At 39.8% G+C, this 21239-nt stretch overlaps 1 protein-coding gene across 8 annotated transcripts in view; it reads right to left on the reverse strand.

Moving 5' to 3' along the window:
• SPIN1 (spindlin 1) overlaps positions 1 to 21239 on the reverse strand; it is a 61416-nt gene that overhangs the window by 18769 nt on the left and 21408 nt on the right. For 5 of the 8 annotated variants that reach the window (XM_030258800.4, XM_012577397.5, XM_072922736.1 and 2 more), the window contains exon 2: positions 3425 to 3653. In XM_030258800.4, coding sequence (XP_030114660.1) covers positions 3425 to 3476 — 52 coding nt within the window. In that variant the 5' untranslated portion in view covers positions 3477 to 3653. Of the gene's footprint in view, positions 1 to 3424; positions 3654 to 10392; positions 10485 to 21239 lie in introns of all 8 variants that reach the window. The other 3 variants (XM_030258799.4, XM_030258797.4, XM_030258798.4) reach the window with 1 other exon arrangement.

A 21239-nucleotide genomic window follows, 5' to 3' on the forward strand; every position in this document is an offset into this window, starting at 1 on the left:
CAACAGGCAGCAAAACCTAGATGTTTTAAAGTTGTATTCCAGAATTATCTGTGTGAACAGCAGTAATTCCACTCTGTATCTGGAGACTATTTCAGAATTACTTTTAGGGACCTAAGAAACACTTAGGTGTGCTGATTCACACCTAAGTATTGCTTGACCTCAACTTAAAAGAGTTTGAAGAAAGGAGGTCTTTTAATTGAATAGGTCAGAAGTACAGACATAAACCAAATTCTAACTCTGCAAGAAAGATTCTAAGCAATTCACATCCATGATCTCTTTTCTTAGTTAATAAAGACAATACGAAAACAATTTACACTTGCTTTTATGAGTGAAAATACATGACTCAATTGTTATATGCTTATATATGTGTTAAAAGTTTTCTTTACTAAGAGAGTACTTTTATGTTTTTAAGCCATCCAGTAAAGTCTTTACAATTGTTCTTGACCATCATACAGTTCGATAGGATTCTGTATCTCTGGGAGAACCCTGCTAAGAAAGACTCCACAGGACCAAGCTTTTCAGTTATACAGCATTATACAAGTGATCATCAGATTTAGAAGGGTCAAATGTGTTAACGCAGGATAATCACATCTTACTTTACAAGCAAATATACTGCATATTAATTTTTTCTAAAAGGCTGTATTTCTCCTGTATTTGGGACAGCAATACACTAATTAGAGAGACACGCAGGCACGCTGCCAAAATCACCTGTCTGATTCATGGAAACTATATAATGGAAAGCAACTCTGTACTTTATAGAGTCTGTAGCCATGTACTCCACTGTTGTGTAAAAATTAAATGTCTACCTTGCCTTCTTTTGTCCACCTTCAATCCCACCCTTTGCTTCTCAAAAAGAATCTACGTACAAATGTTTCCCAGAGAGAGAGATTTTAAAAGTCTAGATAGTATAAATCACACATACCTCTTCCTTTATACCTACTTTACAACATATATAAAAGCATTTCCTTCCTAAGCACCTACTTTACAACATATAAAAGCATTTCCTTCCTAATCAGACAGATAGGACAGCTGAAAATTTGCTTTGTCAAAGACGCTATCAGCCTGTAGTGCCACTGATCAATGTTTCTACAACAGAATGAAATCAAATTCAATTGAAAAATGTTTTGTTAATGCATCAAATTTTGCCCTATATGAATTCCTGACATGACCACTGGACCTCCAGACTGTTTTTTGCTACCCATACATAATCCAGAAGTTTCCTAGAATCCAACCATTTTATTATTTTACGTTATTAACATATCAAATATAAAATACGTAGACTATTTCCACTTTTTCACTGTATCTTTTTATTTTATTAATTTTTCCTCCTGATAAAGATCATATTACTGCTTTACTATTCAACCCCAGATGACAGTAATTTTATAGACATGACTTAAAATCCTAATTTCTACTTAAAATGTAGCTATTCTGGAACCCTACATGCTGTTTGTAAACTTCCTTGGCAAGTGGCAACCATCATTAAAAATGGAAGGCAGTAAGATATTTGCATCCACAATGCTGTAAAGCTCAATAAATCCGATTTAAAAGTTATTTCTTTAAGTACACCTTTTTTCTTTTTTTACAGCTGTTCCAGGTAATCTTACAGATTCTCTTAACGTTACCTAGTTTAGCTCTATAATGGGGGAAGGCACTTTTTACTAGATCAAGTTGCTTAATATCCCTTTGAACATAACCGTAAACATTTCCAATGAGGAGTCATTCACATTTGGGTAACCTGTTCCTGTGTTTCACCATACATACTTATTGTAAAAAAATTCTTCTGTATACTCAAACGTAACTATACTCTCTGTTTAAAACAATTACCCCATGCACTGTCACTGAAAACTCTGGCAAATCGCCTTTCTCTGTCTTCTTTATAAGTCTCACTTAAAAACAAAAAGGCTGCACTCCCTGGAGCCTCCTCTTTTCCTGGCTGAACAACCCCAACTCTTAGCCTTTTCTCATGAGAGGAGCTCCAGCCCTTTAGTCACTCATGGCCATCCTCTGGATCTACTCTCTTTCAGTTTGAAGCCATTTCATCTTTTCCTGTTAGTACAAAAGGTTATAAATAGCTCCTCTTCAGCTTTCTTTTAAGTTCCTGCAGGTACCTGCGGACCATAATTAGGTCACCTTGGAGCCTTTTCTCTCCAGGCTGAACAACTACAGCTCCTGAAATCTGTCCTTGTGGGAGAGGTGTTCCAGGCCTCAGATTATTTTCATGGCACTCCTCTGTAGTCACTCCAACTGATCCACATAATTCTTACATTAGGGCCCCCAGAGCTGGATGCAGTACTCCAGGCCGAGTCTCACTGGAGTGGACTAGAGAGGCAGTAACACCTCCCTCAACCTGCTGGTCATGCTGCTTTTGATGCAGCCCAGGAGGTGAGAGGTCACTGGGGCTGTGAGTATACCCTGATGGGCCACGTTGAGCTTCATATTTGCCAACACCCCCAAGTCCTTCTTGTCAAGGCTGCCGTCAGTCCATTCTCTGTCCACGATGTATTTGTGCTTGGCATTACCCCAACGCAGATGCAGCACCTGGCACTTGGCTTTGCTAAATGTCACAAGGCATGCAGGGCCCACCTCTCAATCCTGTCCAGGTTCTTCCAGATAGAATTCCTTCCCTCCAGCATGCTGACTGTAACACACAGCTTGGTGCCATCAGCAAACCTGCTAAGAGTGCACCCAACCCCACCATCCCTGCCACTGAGTAAGATGTTAAACAATGCTGCACACAATACTGACACCTGAGGAGCTTCACTCATCACTGTCTCCATTTGGTCACTGAACCAAGCGTTTAAGACTTCACTGGATCTCTCCTTTGAAATTTGTAGCTCCCACTTGAAAGGTAATTACCTGTATTACTTTTGGACTCAGTACACGTTTCAAATAAATGACAGCAAATTTTAACACAGTCTCAGGTAAAATACAAGTCCGAAAGTCTCCAAAGGGTTACTGGGAAATCCTCCAGTACCAGTTCCAGTATTCAATGAATCAAACGTGTATTTGGAAGCACCCAAATGGTTTATTGCTTAGGTACTTTAAAAGTTAACTCAGCTTTCCCAATTACACTTGCCAGTTGGCTCTTGAGAGTTTCATAAAAACTACAAATCACAATGATTGGTGATAAAAAACATGTTGCTTTCCCCACACAGGTCACTGACTAGTAACTTTTGACACAAAATAGAAAGGTCAGATTTGTACTGCTACATTTACATTTAAATTTACTACTTAATTTTTTAGTTTGTCTTTTCAAGCCACGATCTTCTACAATAAAAGCAAAATTTCTTTTAAAACCGGAATTATGACATCTAAAATTATTAACATCTGCAGAAAATCATTCATATATTTAAAAAGTCAGTAAAGTAAGAATGCTTTTCATCCATTAAAAGCAAAGAAAACCATCCAAAAACGAACACCTCACCTGCATCAGCTCTGGACCGCTGACCTGGTGATTTTCCAAATGGGGTCTTCATTCATCTGTGTTTAAGTGAGCAGCAAAGCTGCTTGACTAGGGTGAAAATCCAGTTCTTTCCAACTTCCAGGATATCTCCTTTTTTAGTCTTAGGATGAGACAACTACTTATTAATCCACCATTCAATCAACACCTTGTCCTTTTTAAATGTAGAAGATGATCTTTCAATTACAGTACTCTGAAAAACAAAACAGGTGAAGTTTATAAGTGGCTTGATTTTGAAACAAAAATATTCTATCCTAACCAAGAGTCTCATTTTAATGTTTGTTTTCATATACAACAGGATATTCCTTCATATTATCTTATTCTGAAAACATTCAACAACACAGGACATATACAGCCAAATACAAGGGCTGCTACTTTTATCTCCTAATCACAGTAAATTTCCAGGTCACTATGTCAGTTACAAAGAGAAAAGAAAGCTTCTTAAAAACCATTGAGCTTAACACAGGGAAGTATGACTACTAACTTAGAGAAACTGTACTACCTTTACTGGGTTAAAGCACCAATCAAACAATCTAATCCATCTATTTGGTTAGAAATATCATGCTCTTACATAGCAGAATAACTTTGCTTCACAGAAGTTAAAATAAGATTGTTGAAAAAAATACAATACAAAAGCTTTTAAAAACATTGATTTCACTGCAACGACTGTTCATACCAGCAATTTGTTGAGGAGGTCACCAGTTCATAGATCCCATGATTCATAGATCTCTTTAAGTTTCTGGCAATTCCTTCTACCTAAGATCATCAAATTCCTAAAGCATTTAGTCATCACATTCCTCTAGATAAGGGAGGTAACTGAGGACAACTTTTTAATATCCTTTTCAGCATTTAATAACAGAAAATTTTGACCATGTTAAAAAAATTCAAAGCACTACAGGTTAAGTTATTTCTGGGCCAGAAACATTTATGTATAAGAATTCACTACTTCAGTGTTGCTCACAAAACAGACAAGTGAGATCAGATCACTTCCTTAAGAAATGTCACTGCTAATCTGTGACAGACAGGACCCATCTAATCTGTGAGTCAGCACTGTCTTCCCTCTACTACAGTTTTGGAAACTGTTGTCAATTTTCATACAGGGGTTAAACCAGAAGAATGCCTCTAACCAGTGATCCGACAAGGGAAAAAAAACATAGCATAAGCTAGTGCCTTACTGAATAAGGGAACATAAAGGTGACATACCTTGAGGTATGGTAAAACTATTACACAGAAAAATGCATTTACATCTAACACTTGGCAATTCTTTCATGAATTTTACCCATTACCTTCTTGGAACAATACAGCAACAAAGAGCAATAAACCTAGGAAAAATCCTAACACTAGTGTTCCAAATTCAATTTACATTTCAGTTGCATAATGACAGTTCTGAAGTAACCAACAAAGAGGCATAAAACCTCATTTTCTGAAAACAAACTGATGCACTTTAAGAACACTTTGAATTTTAAGAATATGTAAATTAAGTCTTATTTATATAATTACAAATACACAAAACCCTGTACAACTTAAGGTTCTTAAAAGTGAAAAATGACAAAATATCAGACTTAATGCCAACATGCAAGTTTCTTGATCTCCTAATAAGGAAAATCAAAAAAGAAAATCAAAAAGATCATTAACTCATAAAAATGAAAAATCATTTACTGCAAGTCTCAAGAAATGTCCTGCTTCACATAAAGGTAGGAAACACAAAACCAGAACACACTTCTGATGCACTCAGTCACAATAATCTGCTCTGTGTAGACAGAGCAGATATTCCTTGTTTGGCAATATGTAAGATGACCTATGAAACAACCAACTTTTTAAAGTAATTCTGTTGATAGTGGCAAACACACTAAAGCAAATCCAAATTAAGTAGGGATTTTTGGATACAAAGTGACACATTCAAAGCAACTTTACAGACTGTCAGTAACTTTTGGAAAAGAAGTGCCACTGCCTACTTGTCAGACACCCATTTCCCCAGCACCCAACAGCACAGATCACGATCAGTGCAGCTGCAGGTTTCACTTAAAATACAGACATTGTTTTGACTTGTGAGCTTCTCACCAGCCTAGGTGTGTTGTTCATCTGTTTTTACAAGCCTTTCTACACAAAAGCATACTTTAGGAAAACGTGTGAAAATTAGGTAACTATTTCATCTGATAGTAGTCTAATTACTGCAGTGTTTCAGAGGCTATTAAGTGTTAGATTAAAAACACTAGCACTAAAGATTGTCAATCATACCAGTTCTATTTGAGAATAGTGGAATCATACTACTAAAATAGGCAGAAAGATACAACATAAAGACAGAAAAAATAAAACTCATGAAAAAAAAAATTTGTAGTATAAAGGAAAATTATGGAAAAAACAATATGTACAGACTTCAGTTCTTACTGTGAAGTATCTTATCCCCTTTCTATAAACTTAATTGTTTACAAACATTAAAATGTTTATATGAGCTTTGAGTTCCATGAAAGTAAGTGTAACCACCTAAAATAATTCTCTAGTTTAAATTTCACTTAACATTCATGTATGTATTTCCATAAAATTGCGTGCATTTCACTGCAACACATGGCACAATGCTGTTTACAGCATTTTTGTGAAAGCTTCATGGCTCTGCTATGCAGTGAAAAGAGATGTTAGCAGACAAAACCTGTGATAATTAATGCTGACACCAAGCTCACAATTTTAAGAGTCTCACTCCTAAACAGCATATTTAAATTTTACCATCATGAACACAGAAGGAAGTATCTGCTGAGGAAATGCTTTAGGTGTAGAGACGTTTGGAAGGAGAGGAAGGGTTATAGCACATGCTGCTTGTATTTAGAGGATACAATTTCAGCCAAAAATGGCAGGTTTGCACCTTCCCAGGTCTGTTCCTGCTGTCACAGCCACAGTGATCAGGCCTTCTGGCACCACCTGGTGGGCTTCAATATTTTTACTTCGCTATCTAAAAGACTTCTGTGTACAACTCGCTGAGAACTTTCACTGCTAGCTGCATAGGGGAAGACCAGCACTTCACAAAAATATTCTGGGGAAGGAGTCATTCTAAACTGAAATGCATCAACTAAATCCTTGGTAAGCAATTGTGACTTCCATAAATTAGCTCAGAGCTACTGCTACATGTTTCAGATGAAGAAGTACAGTATAGTTTATCCAGCACTAACAAGCTGGATGAAGCACGTTATTCAGCATGTTAGTATGTTATTCAGACTCCCTTATCCTTATTAGATGAGCAGAAAGGATCATTCTATGCAAGTCTTCTACACCTGCCTTCCAAAAGGCAATCTTACTGTTAAGATATCTCCTAAATAATGGCTGCAATAAAAATATGCTGGTTTTAGTTTGTTACAGTTGGGTCTCTTTTTTCATTACCTAATAAAAAAATCCCAAGCACTTTCCTGTGGTACAAGAATTCAGCAACTGAAATGACAAATTTTTGTAATATCCTACCACATAAATCAGTATATTAGTTATTAGGAATTTCTTTTATTCTAAACTAGGAATTTGTGTAGGTAGTAAGATCTGATGTCTGAGAAGAAAGTATTGTTACAATACATTAAGTCTGAGGATAAAAGTGATTTGGAGCTGACAGCTACGTAAATAATACCTTTCAGAAACATGTGTACAAACTGAAAGAAAAATCAAGTCAAATCAAGTACAACTGCGTCTTCACTACCATGGCCTCTGCAGTTTGACCTCTACCTAGAGAGGTGCTGTCTACAACTGTACAAGAAACAAGCAGCACTGATGTGCAACTGTGTGCATATACACTAACACACCCATACCACTGCACTGGGACTGGCTGTATGGGGCTTTGATCTGGTTTAGGGAAAGAAATTCCTGCCAATGGCAGGGCAGGTAGACTAGATGTTCCTTAAATGCCCTTTCCAACACAAACTACTCTCATGACTCAAAATTCAAAGTTAACTCCACAATGCCATAGTGATGAAACTGCAGATTACTCAGCAGAAGACTAGAAGAATCTGAAATTCGTGCAAACTCTTTTGTTAACAAAGTGTCCATAAAATTCAAGAGACAGCACACTGCAATTCCTAATTATTTACAAAAATAATTTAGCACTAACAAATGGGCAAGTAATTTACCATTATGAAAAACAATATTAAAATGCCTGCTAATAAATTACTGTGGTTGTAGGGAGGGGGTGGAGCTCAGAACTGCATGGGCATGGCTTATATTGCTATTCTATAGCATCTACATGAGCACTACAGGGCACAGCCATGGGGGAAAGAAAAAATGAGTACCCTGCAGAAATGACACAACTTTGTTTACCTCTTCCTCAGAGAGGTTGCTGGAATCAGCTGAGTAGACCCTGCCCTCTCTCACAACTCCTCATCCATTCCTGACCCAGGACAGTGCTGCTCTGGGTGGCGAACACAGCTGAGCGCAGCGGAGCAGTTAAAAACCCTGGTGCCGCTGGGAACTGAGCCCTAGCAGAGTGAAAAAGCACAAGCAGAGGTGCTGGAGTGGGAATCAGCCATGGGGAACAAAGCAGTGGCGTAACACAATGTGAGTAATCTTGCTTTTAGGGGTCTGTCACTGTTTTCCACTGTCTCAGGCCTGCAGAACAGGGAGAGCCAGCTGTGGGGAGTGCCTGCTATCTTGTCTTTGTCCTATCTGCCACAGAGAACTACAGGGAGGTGGTGAACACTTGTTTTTGTCTATAACACACCTTCTCTTCTTGTATACATTTGTTATTAATATTGCTGCTATTACTGTGCATTTCTTATTCCACTGCTGCTTGCTTTCACTAAATTGTGATCTCAACCCATAGTCTCTGCCTTTGTCAGGAAGAAGGGGAGAGGCTTATTTGGAGTTTAATTTGTGGATGGGCTCAAATCACTACATTCACTGGTGCCCACTGTGAGCCACAAAAGGGTAGGGATAACTTTGATCTAAGAATCTGTGTATTAGATACAGAACTCCCTAGTTATAGCTGCTCTATTTGTTCATGGAGGTGTGATATTTAACCCTGCATATATTCCTATACATGCTCCCCATGATGCTATTTTTTCAGAGTAGGGTGAAGGATCAGGATTGCTTTGTTGCTGTACTGTGTGGTATGAGTTTATGACATGATAACATCAATGGCAATAAAGGTCATCTGGGATGTGTGCTCAGTGCTGTTCACCTGTCCTGGCCTTGGCTGCTACCTCTGAGGAGTCATTAATAATAGTACCCAGCCTGTAGAGGGGCTAGAGGACAATGATTTTTCTCAGCCTTTCACCTCCTTTTCCTCCTTTGGACCTGCTACAACAGTTTATGAGAATCTTAAATTTCATTTGGATGTTAAAGAAAGCATATTCTAATTGCAATGTCTGCCAAGTTTCTTTAGTGCAGTTTAGAATAAGTGAAATTTAGAATAAGTTAAGTCTACACAATGTTTTGAGTAATCATAGACACATCTAGGAAGTTGTTCAGTGAACTGCCCTGGAGCTGAACAGTCATGAGTTGACGCTGTTGAGGCAGGATGGGAATGAGATGACTCCACTCAAAATGCATCACTCTTTATACAGAGCTTTGTGCAGACCAATTCCATTGGTCCTGAAGTGAAAGCAAACCACACCATTGGTGCAGAGTGCATGACACACAGTGGTAGAACTTAACTATAAACAATGTGAACACCAAGAGAGATAAAAAAATCTTTTCCAAGAGATTCCCAGGCTTCTTCCCTGTTAGAAACTCTCAGTTTCTCTCTTTGACTGAATCTGAAACCGACAATGAATAGCATGGGATGGCAGAGAAAATTAGACAGCTTTTAAAGGAGTATGCTGCTCCAGTGGTTTGGAAGTTCACCCCTGAAAAATATAGGACCTTGATAAAGTGGCAAAATATTTGAAAGAAAAATGCTGTGACAGCTCCAGAGAGGTGCAAAGCTATGCAACTTGCTGATGCTCGTCAGACACTGCTTGCATGTCTGACAGCACTCTCAGGGGAAGGCAAGGAAAGCAGAACAACAGGCAGCAAGGTGACTCAAACTGCAGTTGAACCAGAGAACAACCCATGTCAGTGGCAGCTGCCTCTGTTCAGAAGAAAAAATTCAAGAACTAATCAATTCACATGGTGAGGGATGAGGACCCTCAAGACCAGAGGGAGAGACAGGGCTGAACATAATCACCTGATCGGTATCCATAGATGAGCTCTGAAATGCACAAAAAGATAACAGCCACCAGCCTGGTGAGCCCTACTGACCTGGCTGCTTGATTTTGGTATATCATGGCAAATGGTGCAACACCAGATGGCAATGAAGGCAAGCAATTAGGATCCCTGTCCTGGAATGCAAGCATTGACCAGGGGATTTAGAAAAGACCAGAAACTCTCAGTCTCTGGAAGTACCTCCTGTCAAGTCTAATGCACAGATGACCTTTTAGTGCACCAACACAAGTTGAACATGATGGAGGCAATGTATCCGATACCTGAGAGAATTAGTTGTAATGGAGGTAATCTATAAAGACACAATTCAAATAACGAACAGTCCCCTATATGACATCTAATATTGATATACAAAACATGTGGTGAAGTTCCTACAGAGTGTGCCAGTGTCACAGGCCAACTCACTGGCAAAGAAGCCAGAGAGGAAAGGAGAAAAAAAAGTGAACATTTTGGCTACCAATCTCCAGCTATATAAAGAAACTATCTCCATCCCAATACAGGACTTCATCTCGTCTGTGAAATGACTGACCAAGGACTTACAACAGTTTAATAGGGAAGTTAAAGAGGACCGACAACAATTTTAAAAAGACTACCAAAAATTTAAGGAGGAAATGTCCCATGCCCTGCCAGTACAGATCAGTGTTCCTGCTATTAGGCAGCAGATGCTCTGCAGCTAGAGAGAGAGGGTACACACCACAAGGTAATCTGCGGCTCTACATGCATGACCACCGAGAATACAAGAGGAAGTGAGAGGGAAAACCCACCTCTGCTCTAGCAGCACCCCTGTTGAGACGAAGGATAAACACCACATCAAACTCTGCCAATAAATGTAGCTTCAGTTTTCCTTCGGCAAGACCTTAGAGAGATTAAAAAGGCTGATGTTATTTCTGATCCCCCTGAAGATCATATTTACAAGAAGTAACAAGTACCATGACCAGAACAAGAGATGCCCTGCCTCTAAAACACCTCTAAAAGGAGGGGGAAAGGAATAATCAGGTCTACTGGAATGTGGATCTGATACCCTGGCATATTAGACCCATAAGAAGGCCTTACTTGGCACCAACACACCATGTCCCCTGCCAAGGGGGTACGTAGGTACGTAGGGGCAGAATCCATCTCTATTTCTAAGGTGACAGGGGGATCACAACAGCAGACTCTACTGAAAGCTGAAGTAAGCATGACTGGAAACAAATGACAAGAACATTCCCTCAGGAAACTGTGACTCTGGGTGCCAAGCACAGCAGAGTCCAGAGGAGTTGAGCGGAGACATCAAAAGTAGTGTCACTGGTTCAAGAAGCCACCAGGAATGATACAGTAGTGTAGTGTGATGGATGGTCTTGCTTTCAGGGGTTTGTTTGCCACTGTTTTCTGCTGTCTTGGGCTTGGGGACAGGGAGAGCTGGCTGTGAAGAGGACCTGCAATCTTGTCTTTGTCCAGGAAAACCACATGGTACTGAGTGTGATAGTAAAAGGGTTTTAAAATCATGGGGATTTGGGGAGTTAGAAGGAAAATTAAGCTTAGTAGGCCCTGGGAAAATACCCTGGGAAAGCATAGGCCTTGTACTTGCTAGAACTGCACCTGTGTAGTTAGTATATGATAAATTATATAATTGCTAGATGTGATGATTGTTTAGTAATTAAATATAATTACTGTTTGATCGTAAGAATAATAATTATTCCAAAGGTTTAGAAATAGATGGTAGCTTTAGAAAATATACTATTCTTTCAGAAGGCTGCTATCTCAGGCAATGGTTTGAACAAATTTCATTAAACCTATAAACTTTTAACGTATGTTCTTACCATAGCTCTCTTAAAGTTAGGAACAGTGATCAAGGTGAAAGGTGGATTTATTTTGTTTTAGTTCATTAGCATAAAACATTAGTATAGTCTTACAAGATCCCATGTAGATAGTAACCAGTGAATACTGCATTCAAAAGTTCTTACACACATGAAAAATAAAGAATAATGGAAAGAAAAGCCAGAGAGAAAACCTAAAATTGCAATTTCCATTGTCTTCTATCCAGGCTTGTTTTTTAATTTCTGAATTAGCAAAATGTAGCTGTTAGAGAACCCAGTATAATTTGTGCTTTAGTACTATTACACTTCCTTCATGTTATATCATTAAAACAGCCTGTCTCAATTCAATTCAGCATTTCAATGGATGTAACTTGAAATAAACTCTGACAGTGTATATTTGGGTTAATTTGTAAAGGCAGCAGTAAAAACTTCATTAGAGCTGGTATTATAAAACAATATTTTAAACAAACGTACTTATCTTTTTTAATTTCAGAGACTTAACATCTTTACAGGATCAGAGTATTACCTTGCAAGTCTAGTTTTCAGAACACCCTCAATACACTTCTAAATTGCAATAAAATCAACAGTGAAGAGGTCAAGAGGGCACAGGATTCTCAGTCCCCATGTTAGATTGCATCTAGTTCTGATTTAAGAAAAAAGTGTTATTGTCTGAGTGATAAAAAGATGTTGTTTTCTCCAAGCATGTAAGTAATTTTTAGTATCTACGTACCCTTAAGTTTATATATATTTGTATGCACATGTATTTGTAATATCACTCAACACTGTCGGAGATTCAAGATACTAATAATAGCATTACAGCACCTATCCATCAATAGCATGAAAACCCAAAAACCTCAAGGAAATAGGACCTTTCACTGTCTACTGAGAAATACCAAACAAACATCCAAAACACAGAGCAATCATGTTAGACTCTACCATGCAGGAGAACTGCTTACAATTACAATAAGAACACATTGTATCACATTTGATGGCAGGAGTGGATGTTCCTTGAAAAGCCCTGGATTCCTGGGAGAAAAATCAATTTCAGAATTCTAAGCACTATGCAAAGAAGGATAGGGTGTTTGTCTTAAAATATTCACATATAAACATATTTTGTAGTTTAAAATGAGTAAAATCCATAGGTGAAAAAGTATCTGTGAAATGTGAAACTTCCCAAATGTTTTCCAGCCCAAGGTAAGAGTCAATAGACCTAACTAGCGCCACATCACTGAAATTGATTATTGAAGTTCAGCTCTAGGAGTCAAGGTCATCCAGACAGCAAGAAGTACTTTCCTGAAAGTTTAGGTATCTAGAATCCAATGCCTACTCTTCTGAAATATACCAAGGGGTCATTTTCTAAAGAGTGTATAAATCCTACTGCATACAAAGAATTATTTCAGACTTTCTGGGCAACTACAAATTAAGATGATCATCTTTTTTCTCCTCTGGCTGGCTTGATATTTTATCCCACCCCTCAGGATATAGTAGAACATGAATCTGGAATTCTGGCCTCAAGAGTGCTACAGTTTTCACCAGCCATTTGGGTACTCCCTAGAAAGTTCATAGGGCTTAGTTCCTTTTGAGTCCTTTTTGTGTGGAAGGTAACATTTTCAACATACTTGAACACAAACCAAAATAATAAGTATGTATGACCATGAAAGAGCTACTTTTTAGCTTCAGGGTTACAAAGGCCCAAGCTGTACCAGCCTAGGGTTTTGGGGTTTTTTCTTTTGGTGTTTTTTTTTTTTTTTTTCCTATAAGGAAAAAAAAAAAACTTACTACAAATTGCCTAAAGAATACCAGCAAACAAAACCAGGGGTTGAAGCCTGATCCATTAGAGATCTGGAATTATCAGTTCCTTGCACATGGGTAAGAATCTCAACATAACCTCTGAAAAACTCCGTTATTAACTTGCCATTATCTGTCCATGTACTTGAAGAAATCACTATGTAGGAAACTTTAATATGCAGTTATTGTAAGGAAACTCTACAGGTTCACAGAACCGTGAGCTTCATCCACAGAAATTCTTCTCATAAAAAGATTTGTTTTGGAAGGTTCTTGTAGTTCAAACCCAAATGGAAATTAAGCTCCAAACTGCCACTTCTTTCAACTGCTCCCCTGAGAAAGGGACCAAAAGGCAGAGACTATGGATTGAGGCAACAATTCACTAGAAAAACCACAATGAGCTAAGGAGCACAAACAGTAGTAGCAACAATACCAACAACAATAGCGAATAAAAGAGGACAATCACATGTAAAAAATGCTTATAGAAGTCTAAGTGACTCAGTATTACTGTGTCCAGTGACACACTCCTGAGACAAAGGAGAATATTGCAGACATTACCACAGACGCCACCTTCTTCCCTGAGTCCAAGTCAATCAAAAACAACGGCTGACAAATCATCTTTGGAAGTTCAGGAAGGACACTGAGACACTTGAACGCATCCAGAAGAGAGCAACAAGGCTGGTGAAGAGCTTGGAACACAAGCCCTATGAAGAACAGCTGAAGGAGCTGGGAGTATTTGGCCTGGACAAAAGGAGGCTTAGGGGTGACCTTATCAGACCCTACAACTTCCTAAAAGGTGGCTGGAGCTAGCTGGGGGGTTGGTCTCTTCTCCTACAAGAGCATGAGGACACAGTCTTAAAACTGCACCGGGGGAAATTTAGGTTAGACATTAGAGAAAAAATCTTCCTTGTAAGAATGATTTGGCACTGGAATCACCTGCCCAGGGAAGTGGTGGAGTCACCATCCCTGGACATATTTTAAAAAAGACTGGATGTGGCACTCTGTGGTTTAGTTGACGAGGAGGTGTTAGGTCATAGGTTGGACTTGATGATCTCAAAAGGTCTTTTCTAGCCCAGTTCATTCTGTGATTCTGTCTCCTAATGCTCCTTTCCAAGGCCTGAGACAAAAACCACAATGTACAAATCCTCCAGCTGGACTGTGCACACTACTCTATTGGCTGCTTTGCTCTCCTGGAAAAACAGAACAAGTAACGGCCGTTCTGTATCATGTTCCCTTTTTCTCCAATTTAAAGCCACACCTTCTAATAATGATGTGGCTATAAAATAATCTGGTTCAGCCCACAGCTACAGGCTCCATCTTCCTCCTGGCAACTGTGATGAAATTAACTCTGTCCTAGCCAAAATTAGGACAAGTGTGAAATTAAGATCATAGAATAAGGATGAAGAATTACAGATCAGAAGGTTAAATGTGCCTCAACTGTTAAGAAGGGAGGGAGTGAGAGAGAATACAGAGAATTCCATATTGGCATGCTCTTTCTTTTACTGATGATATGTATATGAGCAGTTGCTTCCCATACACTTTACAACAGTGGGAATTTTCATCCTGATGCATTAACCAGGATGTGCTAACCAGATCTCGCCTCTGACGGGCATAGAATTAGCACTTTCCTGTCGCAAATTCTTCCCTTCTGTCCCTGACCTCAAGTTTCCACTGTGATGCCTTATCTTACAGGCAAGTACCTTCTGTGGCCTTGACAGTCTGAGACAGGAAACTGTGCTTTTTTAAGTCCTTACACCACACATGGCTCAAATACTGCCCTTCAGGGACTTTGTTCTTCAGCTCATGGGGCTGGCCACAGGGGTGATGTATATGAAGCAATAGAAGGAGAAAAGACAGAAACAATAACATGAGCAATCGTACAATGTACAATAGCTATCCCAATAATTAAAAATGCAAATACAATTGCAATCATCAACCCAAGTCTCATTAAACACTTCCCCTACCCTCTGAGTCCCAAGGATCAAAGTACTGACAATTGGGAACTGGGGTTAAGTCCTAGAAAACTGTCTTGGGCTTGGAGTGATTGGCAGCAATTTCTTCAATTCTGCCTTGGGCTTCTTCGGTCAATGCCACTGCACTGTGAACACTGATAAAACATTCAGTTTTATTATGATTTAACATTCCACATACCTCTTGCTCCCTTAATAATAACATATCAAAAGCCCTTTTTGACACTTTTTGGGACTTGCAAGTTAAGGTCTCCGAACTCATACTTGATCCAGTCACTGAGAGTATGTATCTTCAACATAAAAGGTTCTCATGCAAAGTAGGAACCAGATATCATACAAAAGGTTCTCATGCAAACACATCAGTCCATTGGGCCCATATTCTATTTCTCCAGGGGACAGACTACAACTCTGGAGAAGGGGGGAGGAAGACAGGGAGAGGGATTCAGTGGTGTCCAATGGGTCCTTCCTTACTCTGGGCTTCTTGATGGTGGGCATCCCCAAGTCATTCTTCCAGGAGTACCACCTATACAGTCCAAGTTCACACACTGAATCAGGCAGAATCACTAGGTCGAAAGAGATCTTTAAGATCACGGAGTCCAACCCATGCCCTAACACCTCAATTAGACCGGGGCACTGAGTGCCACATCCAGTCTTTTTTTAAACAAATCCAGGGATGGTGACTCCACCATCTCTCTAGCCAGACGATTCCAGTACTTTATCAGCCTTTCTGTAAACTTTTTCCTAATATCCAACCTATATTTCCCTTGGCCCAGCTTCAGACTGTGACCTCTCGTTCGGTCAGATGCTGCCTGGAGAATCACACCAACCCCACCTGACTACAACCACCTTTCAGGGAGCTGTAGAGAGTGATAAGGTCACCCCTGAGTCTCCTTTCCTCCAGGCTAAACACCCCCAGCTCCCTCAGCCGTTTCTCACAAGGTTTGTGTTCCCAGCCCCTCACCAACCTCGCTGTCTCCTCTGGATGTGCTCCAGCATCTCAACGTCCTTCTCAAACTGAGGCCCCAGAACTGGACACAGCACTCGAGGTGTGCCCCCACCAGTGCCGAGTACAGGGGAGAATGACCTCCCTGGGCCTGCTGGCCACACCATTCCTGATCCAGGCCAGGGGCCATTGGCCTTCTTGGCCCCCAGGGCACACTGCTGGCTCATGCCCAGCCGGCTGTCAGCCACTGCCCCCAGGTCCCTTTCTGCCCGGGCACTGTCCAGCCACACCGTACCCAGCCTACAGCAGTGCAGGGGGTTATTGTGGCCAAAATGCAGGACTCGGCACTTGGACCTATTAAACTTCATCTTGTTAGACTCTGCCCATCCATCCAACTGTTCCAGGTCTCTCTGCAGAGCCCTCCTACCCTCCAACAGATTGACACACACTCCCAGCTTAGTGTTTGCAAATATACAATGAAAGACTCAACACCCTCATCCACGTGGTCAATAAAAACACTTAACAGAGCTGGCCCAGCACAGAGCCCTGAGGGACACCACTGGTGCCTGGCCCCAGCTGGATGCAGCACCGCTCACCAGCACTCTCAGCCAGTTCTGAGCCCAGCACTGAGTGCTCCTGTCCCAGCCGTGGGCTGCAGCTTTTCCAGCAGTGCTGTGGGAGACAGGGCCCAAGGCCTTGCTGGAGTCCAGGTACACAACATCCACAGCCCTTCCTGCATCCACCAGGCCGGTCACCTGGTCATAAAAGGAGACCAGGCTGGTCAAACACAACCTACCCCTCTTAAACCCATGCTTGGCTGGGTCTGACACCCTGGCCATCCTGTACGGGCTGCGTCATGACACCCAATATAAACTGCTCCATTACCTTGCCAGGTACTGTGGTCAGGCTGTCTTAAAATTACCAGGATGCTCTTTCCCACCCTTTTTGTGAATGGGTGGCACACTGGCCAGGTTCCAGCCATCTGGAATCTCCCCAGTGAGTCAGGGCAGCTGGTAAATTATGGAGAGAGGCTTTGCAGGCTCATCTGCCAGCTCCCTCTTCACCCTGGTGTGGATCCCATCTGGTCCCATGGATTTATGAAAATCCAAGCAGCTCAGCAGTTCTCTGACTGCCTTCTCTTGGATAACAGGGTGACCATTCTAACACCATCAACCAAGCCAGGAGAACAGTTGTCCTGAGGGCAAGCTGTCTTCCCACTAAAGACAAGAGGCAAAGAAGGCATTAAGTACCTCTGCCTTCTCCTCGTCTGAAGTTATTAAGGTCCCTCCTGCATCCAATAGAGAACAAAGGTTGGTCTTACCCTTCCTTTTACCATTAATACATTTGTAAAAACATTTTTTATTATCTTCTACAAAAATTGCTCAATTAAGTTCATACTCAGCTTTAGCTTCCCTAATTTTTTTTCCTACATGCCCTAGCAAGCCCCTTAAATACTTCCTGACCCTCCCTCCAAAGATGATACTTCCTCTTTTTATTCCAGAGTTCCTTCAAAACATCGTTGCCCATCCAAGCTGGACATTTGCCTCATTGACTCATGGCACACAGGGACAGTCTGTTCCTGTGCCCTCAAGATCTCTGTTTTGAAGCACGCCCACCTTTCCTGGACTCCTTTGTTTTTAAGGGCTACTTCCCAAGGAGCTCTCTGAGTAAGTCTCCTGAACAGGCCGAAGTCTGCCTTCCTCTGGAGGTCCAATGTAAAAGTTGCACGTATGCATGGAAGCATACTCCCCCTTGAGATCTGTGTTTCACCAATGATAACTGTGAGCAGTGGCCTCCTTTCACACACTTTGCTACAGTAGGAACCTAGGAATGACGAACTAGGATGCACTAACAAAGTTTTGCCTCCTACAGGCCTAGATTTAGCATCTTCCTGTTGCAACTTCCTCCATTTCCTGCTATCTAAATTTGCTGCTGTGCACACTTATCTTACAGTAAGCTCTTTCTGAGGCCTGGACAGGCAACTGTGATCTTTAAGTCCTTACCTCTGGGTTATATCAGAATCACTTTTTACATAAAAAATTATCTAAAGCTGTGGCTTTGTATTTTCTTCAGAAAATAAGGGCTGTTAAATGGAAGGAGAAACCCAATAGCATGTTTTTCATCAAGTAACACATAAAGATCTCATTCCACAACATGTATGTTAAAACTATGAAACAGTTTTCCCTGATCTTATTTCAGCTCACTCTGTGCTAAGAACACCGTAAATAAAACACAGCCCACGATCAAACAACAGATCTGAAAGAGGAATGGCTGCTGCCCAAGCTGTTGAAACTCCAAGATAGCAATGTTTTGATTTTAGATTTCTTATTTCAGAGCAATAAATAAAATTGCTCAAAGAATACAAAACACTAAATACAAAACAAAGCAGCAATGTACAATACGGTGTATCCTAAAAACAATCTAAAATACCTGAACCTGATCGAAATATTACATTTGAGAAAAATAAAATTCAGAGATGAAATCCCTATAAACAGTAAAACCCAAGCTTTTGCCTACAGACCCCTGCTTGATAAGTTAAAGAAGGCTTCTAAATTACTTTTTAAAGACTTTTTCTATAGAACTAGAGGAAATTTTTCTGTTTCTCCAAATCATGTAAGTCAGTACTAGCACTTTCCTAGTAGGATCTTTTAAACTTCCTGTGATGCATTGCCATTTAATAAGAGTTCAACAACTATTAAAGGCAAAGTTAAACAACTCTTATACTTCATTCTAATTCCATAGCTTTCTTTATAAAAGCACAGTTCATTATTTCCATGTTCATTTAAGCTCTGCTCCTCTCACATTCATGACATTTTAAATACATGCATATCGACCATTTAAGAGATGAGGTAAGCCTTAACAGGCACACACCAGCAGTCGCTAGTGATACCAGATATGCACATTCAAATGCTTCTACCGAGGGTATCGAGTTAACAAGTCTTTGCTACTAGCAGCAGGTAGGCTTGTCTGGCTGCCCACATGTACCATACATTGGTTACCCGTCCAGACTGGCAGGGTCTCTTTACCTCTCAAAACCACTTGTCACTCTACAGTTTCTAAAGCTATCTGCCACTATGAAATATTGAACTAAAACAAACAAAAAATTCTCTCATTCTTTTAAAACACCTTACTCCTCAACCACTGCCTTACACTCTTTCTTTATCCCTCTCCCTGACTTCAGCCTTTGGTCATTCTTGCATTTAAGTCATTCTACCATTGCTTCATAGAAAAAGCCCTTCAGTCATTTGACCATGACCAATTTAATCAGTCGCTCAACTTTTTTTACATAGTTCCTCATACCAAAAATCTTGGGATTCTTGTGGTATTTTTTTCTATCCTAGGCTAACACAGTACACACTTCTCTGTGGCTTCTGGTTTCTCACTGAGGGCTACTTGTCACAAATAAAACTCATAGCCATCACCTCTGAAAAATTGTATTTCAGTCAACATTAGAACCATTAAAAAAGCGTAAAGCAGATCACAGAACACAAACCAAAACCGTTTCAGTGGCTGTCTTCAACAGTGCAAGAAGTAACACTACAAATTACTGTTGCAATCCTATCCAGCCCACACAATGCTGCATACAAAACATGGAGATTTACCAAGCTCTGTTGCAGTGGGTCTTTGGTTAAGTATGCATAAACAAGAATTGTTCAGTGCTTATTTCTTTGAGTTGAAGTGATCCATTAGCAGTTCACTACTTTTTTTTCCACTTATAAAAAAACCTATGCCCTTAACAAAGATATAGTCTTTATACTCATCAGTTTCACATCTTTGATACAAAGTTTGACATACATAATCAAGGACAACAGTTTCTTTCTGAAGAAATAAAAGCTTTTCCTAACTATATGATCACAAAGACACTTCAGAAATTTTGACTGAAGTATCATTATAAATTTTCTTTAAAGATTTTGAAGCATACATCCAAACTAAGAAGTACTAATGACAACCACAAGGAGTCAGGAAGAACTGCAAATAAGCAGTACCACAGAATTCTTAAATGTCTGCTTAGAAGCACTCCCCAAATACACTCATCTTACTAGTTAAAATGCAATAAAAGGAAGCCATTTTAATCCCTCGATTTACACCATGTTCTGACCAGCTACACACTTTTTCAACATTTTGAAGAACTCCGCACTTTTCACCATTTTGTTAATATACTCATGTTTCACTATGCAGTCTTAGAACCCTTTCTGCCTTTCACCCAAGGATGTCAGATTTATAATTAATGAGGCCATCCAAATTAATAAAAGGGCTATAGCAAATATTCAGTTAATCAGCTAATAATGACAAAACCCCACAGAATCATTGAGGTCAGAAAAGACCTCCAAAATTAACAGTCCTTTGTTAAGGACCATCTTGTTGTCAACTAGACCGCAGCACTAAGTGCTACATCCAGTCATTTCCTTCGTAATTTCCTGGGCAACCTGTGACTATACTTCCAAAAATATTTGTAACTTCGTTCACAAACACACATCATAGTGAAGTACTGAATCAAATATGTTTGTCAGAAAATTAGCATCTGACAAGTCATGTCATACATCATTTTCACTTATGTATTCAGAAGTTTTAGCCCGTCAACAGCAACATGCAGGGCACACACAGGCCTGCACACTGCGATTTCTTGAAATCCAAAAGAGAAAATGTTTTTAAATATTATTTGAAGTATTACTTAAGCTGTTTTATTGCTTTTGTACTTCATATGAGAAGAGTATTTTACATTACTGTACAGAAAACTCAATTGATTACACACTTGATCTTATATTACTACTTGCAATTTTTAGAACAAAAGAGGAAGTAGGACTTAGAAGCATTTTTCATATTTCCTTGCAGTTATCATCTATCAGGACTACAGCTAATTAAAACTAATACTGGTCAGAATGTAATGCAAACACATGCATCCATGCAGGGTACAGCAAGAGAAAAAAATGTACACTGATTAATTCAAGTGATCTCTTAATTTGATGGCTTTCAAAGGCAGAACAACTCTAAGCCCAGAGAAACTTACCTACTATAGTTGACCCCAACATGCAATTATCACATGTCAAAAATTATACACTTTGCATACATTAAGGAAGAGACAGTCTGAAGCTACACAGAATTAGTAAGATAACAAA

This window comes from Taeniopygia guttata, chromosome Z (assembly GCF_048771995.1).
Source record: "Taeniopygia guttata chromosome Z, bTaeGut7.mat, whole genome shotgun sequence".
NCBI lineage: Eukaryota > Metazoa > Chordata > Aves > Passeriformes > Estrildidae > Taeniopygia > Taeniopygia guttata.